The sequence below is a fragment of the Vulpes lagopus genome, chromosome X, assembly GCF_018345385.1.
Source record: "Vulpes lagopus strain Blue_001 chromosome X, ASM1834538v1, whole genome shotgun sequence".
NCBI lineage: Eukaryota > Metazoa > Chordata > Mammalia > Carnivora > Canidae > Vulpes > Vulpes lagopus.
Window position 1 is genome coordinate 47,580,174 of NC_054848.1, and position 7,569 is coordinate 47,587,742.

Genomic DNA, 7,569 nt, shown 5'->3' on the forward strand with positions numbered 1-7,569 from the left:
ACAGGCACTGAGGGGGCACTTGATGGGATGAGCACTGGGTGTTATTCTATATGTTGGCAAATGGAACACGAATAAAAAATAAATTTATAAAAAATAAATAAATAAAAAAATAAAATAAGCTCCATGCCCAATATGGGGCTTGAACTCACAACCCCAAGACCATTACTGAATCAGCCAGGTGCCCCATCCATGATATTTTCTTAATTTTTCTCTATATTTTAAGAAAATTAAACATCCAAAAAATACAATGATATTAAACAAATACTCATATCCCCACCACCAAAAATTTACTTTCTATTTTGCCATATTTGCTTCCATTTTAAAGATGAAATACATATTTATAGATTTAATTCAATTTCCTTTTAATAACTATGTTCTATTTAGTCTTCCTCATGAGTGTAAGTTTGTTAGGAATGATTCTAGCATATATCCAATAGTTTCACATACATATGAATGCATCTATAAATACCATGGAGTGTTGTATTAATTAAGTTTTTGAGATATACATATTAATATATGTAGATCTACTTCATTCTTCTTTTGTATTCTATTAATCATAATGTATTTATTTAAAATTTTATTTAAATTCCAGTTAGTATAAGGTAGTATTACTTTCAGGTGTATAATATAGTGATTCAACATTCCCATACAACACTACACAAGCATGCTCCTTAATCTGAATCACCTATTTCACCTATACCTTTACCCACCAACAACCATCAGCCTGTTCTCTACAGTTAAGCGTGTCTCTCAGCTTGCCTCTCTCTCATTTTCCCCCTTTGCACATTTGCTTTGTCCCCCAAACTCCACCTATGAGTGAAGTCATATGGCACTTTTCCTTTACTGACTGACTTTGCTTAGCATAATACCACTAGCTCGATCCACATCATTGGAGATGGCAAGACTTCATTCTTTTTTAATGGCTGAGTTATATATGCATACATATAATATAATATAATATATAATATATAATATATAATATAAGTGTACATATTATATGCTGTATACATACAAATGTGTATATATGTATGTAATACATATGTTATATACATATAATATAACTCAGCCATAAATTGAGGAATATAATTGAGCCATATAATTGAGGTATCTTCATACCTTTTTCCACAGTGGCTGCACCAGTTTGCATTCCCACCAACAATGCAGGCAAGAGGGTTTCCCTTTTTTCACATGCTCACCAATATCCTTTGTGCCTTGTGTTGTTAATGTTAGCCATTCTGGCAGGTGTAAGGTGATATAACATTGTAGGTTTTTTTTCTTTTTTTTGTATATTCCCCTGATGATCAGTAATGTTCAGCATTTTTTCATGTGCCTGTTGGCCATCTATATATCTTCTTTGCACAAATGTCTATTCATATCTTCTACCCGTTTTTAATTGGATTGTTCAAAGTGGATTAAAGACCTAAATGTGAGACCTGAAACCATAAAAATTCTAGAAGTGAACACAGGCAGTAACTTCTTTGACATCAGCCATAACAACTTCTTTCTAGATAGGTCTCCTGAGGCAAAGGAAACAAAAGTAAAAATAAACTATTGGGATGCCAACAAAATAAAAAGCTTCTGCACAGTTAAGGAAACAATCCACAAAATTAAAATGCAACCCATGGTATGGGAGAAAATATTTGCAAATGAGTATCTGATAAAGGATTAGTATCCAAAATATATAAAGAACTTATAAAAACACCAAAAAAACCAAATAACCCAATTAATCATACTATATAAATCCATTCCCCTATTGATAGATATCATATAGATATATATTTTTTCTTATCTTGAGATTTATTAAGATATTTGCAGCATAATGACTTTCAAGTGCTGTTAAATGTCAGCTAGATATGTTATAGAAATTCATATTAAATCTGAAATTAGGGATGTCTGGGTGGCTCAGTGGTTGAGCATCTGCCTTTGGCTCAGGGTGTGAACCCGCAGTCTGGAGACTGAGTCCCACGTTGGTTTCCTACCTGAGCCGGTTCACCCCTCCTTAGGCAACCTGGTGGTCCCCCGCTCCCGGGAGGTCACCATATTGATGCCGAACTTAGTGCAGACACCCGATCGGCATAGCGCACTACAGCCCAGAACTCCTGGGCTCAAGCGATCCTCCTGCCTCAGCCTCCCGAGTAGCTGAGACTACAGGTGCGCGCCACCGCGCCCGGCCCACGTTGGTTTCCTGTATGGAACCTGCCTCTTCCTCTGCCTATGTCTCTGCCTCTCTCTCTCTGTCTCTCATGAATAAATAAATAAAATCTTTTTTTAAAATCTGAAATTATTTGTTTTATTATTCAAGTGCTATGTCTATTTATTTCTTTATCTTAATTGAATTATGTAAATATCTTAATGTCTGCCACCAAAATTGTGTTCTCATCAATTGCAACCTTTAGTATCTCCAAAAATGCCTTCTGATTTTTAAAAACTTCTAAATGTGCTGCATTCTTTTTAAAAGTTATCAGAAAAATTTAAATTTTATTTTAAAAATGAAAGCATAATTTCATAATTTCAGCACTAAGTAATATCCACAATTAATATATCAGTGCATAGTGTTCCAGATTTCTATTTGCACACACACTTAAAGAGAATTTACCTATACAAACTGTTTAAAAATAGTTTTAAATAAAAATATATTTATTGTATCTTTTGGTCTTTTGGTATTGAAACATATCCTTGAATAATTTCTAACTATGCAGAAATATACAAAGCTGAAAGTGAAAATACTGCTATTTCCCTATAACTACTATTTATTTCATTTTTTAAAAAGATTTTATTTTTTAATTTATTCATGAGAGACACAGAGAGAGGCAGAGACATAGGCAGAGGGAGAAGCAGGCTCCCTGTAAGGAACCCAATGCAGAACTTGATCCTAGGACCCTGGGATCATGCCCTTAGCAGAAGGCAGATACTCAACTGCTAAGCTACTCAGGGATCCCTATTTAATGCATATCTTTATACTTTATATCAGGTGAATTAATCACCGATTTTTTACACAAAGTAAATAGTATTTTATTATGTGGTAATATAATATATTTTATCAACCCTGTGTAAGCACACTGATTATTTTTTTATTTTTTAAAGATTTTATTTATTTATTCATGAGAGACAGAGAGAGAGAGGAGAGACACAGGCAGAGAGAAGCAGGCTCAGGGGATCTCGATCCTGGCACCTCACGTCCGGAGCCAAAGGCAAATGCTCAACCGCTGAGCCACCCAGGCATCCCTGATTATCTTTAAAAATAATTTTAAGATGCTGCAGTGCATATACATTTTATACACATATATTTTTGCATCCTTATCTAATTACTTTCATAGAAGTGTCTAAAGAAGGCATTTCTAAATAAAAATGGAAATATTTAAAATGTTGATACATATTTTCAAATTGCCTTACACTTATAACAATTTACACTTCAACTGATAAGAGTGCATTTTCTCAGCTCACTGATGATAAGGTTTATCATTATTTTCCTTTTTCCAATATGATAAAGCAGAAGTAGAATCTCACTATCTTAATTGAATTTCTTTGATTACTAGTAAGCTTAAGCATCCATTTTTATGCTCATTGGCCATTTGGGTTTCTTTTGTAAAATGCATGCTCTGGCCCAGTCTGCTCCCCTTCCCCCACTCTGGCTGTTAGTCTTTTCCTTTTGCTTAGTCAGAGTTCTTTTTCATTTTTCGTCTTTTACATGGGGTGAGTTTGATTCAGGCTTTCATCCTTTCTTGCCTGAGAGACTTTATATATATTTTTATATATAATATATTCTACATGGGTCTTTTAATGTCCTCAGAAGCTAGCTCCTTTTCTCTCTCCCTTCCTCCTTCCCTCTCTTTTGTCTTCTCTGTTCTCTTTGTTTCTTTCTGTCTTTATTTTTCTCTCTCTCCCTCTCTCTTTATTTTTTCCAGTACAGAAGTTTTTAATTTTGAACGAGTCGAATCTATCATTTTCGGCCTGGCGCCGCGTCAGCAGAGGGGGCGGGGAGGCGAGCGCGGAACTGGGGGAGGGGACAGGGCGGGGAGGAGCTGGCAGAGCAGCTGCAGGAGTTGCTGGGAGCGCGCGCGGTGCGATCACTCGGCGTCGGAGGAGGCCCAGAGATCTGAACGCAGACGCTTCTCCCGCGGCCTACAGCGTCTTCTCCCCACCGGAGGACCAGGAAACCGCAGTTTTCATCACAGAGGTACCGTGCTCTGCGCTCCCCGCCCGGCTCAGCCTGCTGTGGCGGCGCCTCCTTCCTTCCTTCTTCCCTCGCTCTCTTTCTCGCCCGCCCGCGCCTTCTCTGTCTGCCTGCGTCACCGCGGCCGCCATGGCTGAGAACGGCGAGAGTAGCGGCCCCCCGCGCCCCTCCCGCGGCCCTGCCGCGGCCCAAGGCCCTGCCTCTGCCCCGGCCGAGCCCAAAATCATCAAAGTTACTGTGAAGACCCCCAAAGAGAAAGAGGAGTTCGCGGTGCCCGAGAATAGCTCAGTCCAGCAGTTTAAGGAAGCGATTTCAAAACGCTTCAAATCCCAAACCGACCAGCTAGTGTTGATTTTTGCCGGAAAAATCTTAAAAGATCAAGATACCTTGATTCAGCATGGCATCCATGATGGACTGACTGTTCATCTTGTAATTAAAAGCCAGAACCGACCTCAGGGCCAGTCCACACAGCCTAGTAATGCCGCGGGAACTAATACTACCTCCGCGTCGACTCCCAGGAGTAACTCCACATCTGTTTCCACAAATAGCAACCCGTTTGGGCTGGGGAGCTTAGGAGGACTTGCAGGCCTTAGCAGCCTGGGCTTGAGCTCGACCAACTTCTCTGAGCTCCAGAACCAGATGCAGCAGCAGCTCCTGTCCAGCCCGGAGATGATGATTCAAATCATGGAAAATCCCTTTGTTCAGAGCATGCTTTCAAATCCCGATCTAATGAGGCAGCTCATTATGGCCAATCCACAGATGCAGCAATTGATTCAGAGAAACCCAGAAATCAGTCACCTGCTCAACAACCCAGATATAATGAGACAGACCCTCGAAATTGCCAGGAATCCAGCCATGATGCAAGAGATGATGAGAAATCAAGATTTGGCTCTCAGTAATCTTGAAAGCATCCCAGGTGGCTACAATGCTCTACGACGCATGTACACTGATATTCAAGAACCCATGCTGAATGCTGCACAAGAGCAGTTTGGGGGTAATCCATTTGCCTCGGTGGGAAGCAGTTCCACCTCTGGGGAAGGTACACAACCTTCCCGCACAGAAAATCGAGATCCACTACCCAATCCATGGGCACCACCACCGGCTACCCAGAGTTCTGCAACCACCAGCACAACCTCCAGCAGTGGCAGTGGCTCTGGCAGTAGTTCCAGCAGTGCTACTGGGAACACCGTGGCTGCAGCCAACTATGTTGCCAGCATCTTCAGTACCCCAGGAATGCAGAGCTTGCTGCAACAGATAACTGAAAACCCTCAACTGATCCAGAATATGCTGTCTGCACCCTACATGAGAAGCATGATGCAGTCGCTGAGCCAGAATCCAGATTTAGCTGCACAGATGATGCTGAATAGCCCGGTGTTTACTGCAAATCCTCAGTTGCAGGAGCAGATGCGTCCACAGCTCCCAGCTTTCCTGCAGCAGATGCAGAATCCAGACACACTATCAGCCATGTCAAACCCAAGAGCAATGCAGGCTTTAATGCAGATCCAGCAGGGGCTACAGACATTAGCCACTGAAGCTCCTGGCCTCATTCCAAGCTTCACTCCAGGTGTGGGGGTAGGGGTGCTGGGAACCGCTATAGGCCCTGTAGGCCCAGTCACACCCATAGGCCCCATAGGCCCCATAGTCCCATTTACTCCCATAGGCCCCATTGGGCCCATAGGACCCACCGGCCCTGCAGGCCCTGGCTCTACTGGCTCTGGAGGCCCCCCTGGGCCCACTGTTTCTAGCTCTACACCCACCGAAACCACTAGCCCAACATCAGAATCTGGACCCAACCAGCAGTTCATTCAGCAAATGGTGCAGGCTCTGGCTGGGGCAAGTCCTCCACAGCTGCCGAATCCAGAAGTCAGATTTCAGCAACAACTGGAACAGCTCAACGCAATGGGGTTCTTAAACCGTGAGGCAAACTTGCAGGCTCTAATAGCAACAGGAGGCGATATCAATGCTGCCATTGAAAGGCTGCTGGGCTCCCAGCCATCCTAATTACATTTCTGTACCTTGAAAAAAATGTATCTTATTTTTGATAATGGCTCTTAAATCTTTAAACACACACAAAAACGTGCTTTACTTTCATTTTGATTCTTTTAAATCTGTCTAGTTATAAGTCTAATATGCATTTTAAGGTGGAGTCCATCCTTCTGTCCCTCCTTCCTGTATCCTTCCTGCCTGCCTGCCTTCCTTCCTTCTTTCCTCCCTCCCTCTCTCTATCCCTTTCTCCTTCCTTCCTTCCTTACTTTCTTCCTTCCTTCTCTGTTTTGAATGGTGGTAATTGTAATAAATGCTGTTTCACTCAAAGGTGTTGCATGCAAACACTTCTCTTTATTCTGCATTTATTGTGATTTTTGGAAACCGGTATCAGCCTTCACTGTTAAGTGAATGAGTTTTGTCCTACAGATGTCCAATTTATTTGCATTTTAAACATTAGCCTATAATAGTAATTTAATGTAGAATTAAAATATTAAAAACAAGCAAATTATTTGAAGCTCTCCAATTTGTGGTACAATATTGCTTATTGTGACTTTGGCATGTATTTTTGCTAGCAAAATGCTGTAAGATTTATACCATTATTTGCTCTTTTTGCTATGTTTTACACAGTACAGTAAGCACAATTGGAACTGTACATCTAGAATTATTACAACAGAATCTAAGCAGAATATGTGTAACCAAAATAAGAAAGAATATAAGAAATATTTCTGGAGCTAGGTATGTCTCACAGTTTTGTAGAGTCTTACAGCATCTTTGATAAATTCAGTGAAAATGTTGGCTAGGCAAGTTCAGTTAAAATATAGTAGAAATATTTATCCTGGTATTTCTAAGTATACATTTAATTGTACAGAAAACTTACAGTGTGACATTGTGTCAACATTTTCAAATTAACTGTATATGACCGTAATTTTTGTGCAGCCTGAAGGATCAGTGTAGTAATGCCAGGAAAGTGCTTTTTACATAAGACTTCCTTCTCAGCTTTTCCCATAAAGAGAACCTAATAAGCATTTTGATCTGTAATTGGAAATGTAACTTTCACTGAAAAGTGTCATGTGATGTTTGCATTACTTTTACCTGCTATGTATAAAGGAAACTGTATCTTTTGACTCTATCAGTTATTTCTCTTGTGCACAGGGAAAAATGCATTAAAAATGGCTAAAAAAATAAAAAAAATTAAAAATGGATAAATCTTTTCTTTTTTGCCTTCTGGCTCTAGGATCATGTTTAGCAGGATTGCCCTACCTGAAGATTATATAAATCTTATCCTGTATTTATCCTTATCCTCTAATTTTTATGGTTTTGTTAAAAAAAAATACCATTGCCCTATTTGGAACTTTCTGATGTATGGGTTTAGGTATTCTAACTTTTTTTTTCCCCAAAGGATTAGTCAA

The 7,569-nt window shown here is 40.1% G+C and overlaps 1 protein-coding gene across 1 annotated transcript; it reads left to right on the forward strand.

The window, feature by feature from the left end:
• The first annotated feature begins 4,009 nt into the window (after window positions 1-4,009).
• On the forward strand, window positions 4,010-7,360 carry UBQLN2 (ubiquilin 2). Its single transcript, XM_041741738.1, has one exon. It carries the CDS (start codon window positions 4,304-4,306, stop codon window positions 6,173-6,175), a length of 1,872 nt encoding a protein of 623 aa, XP_041597672.1. The 5' UTR covers window positions 4,010-4,303; the 3' UTR covers window positions 6,176-7,360.
• The last annotated feature ends 209 nt before the right edge of the window (window positions 7,361-7,569 follow it).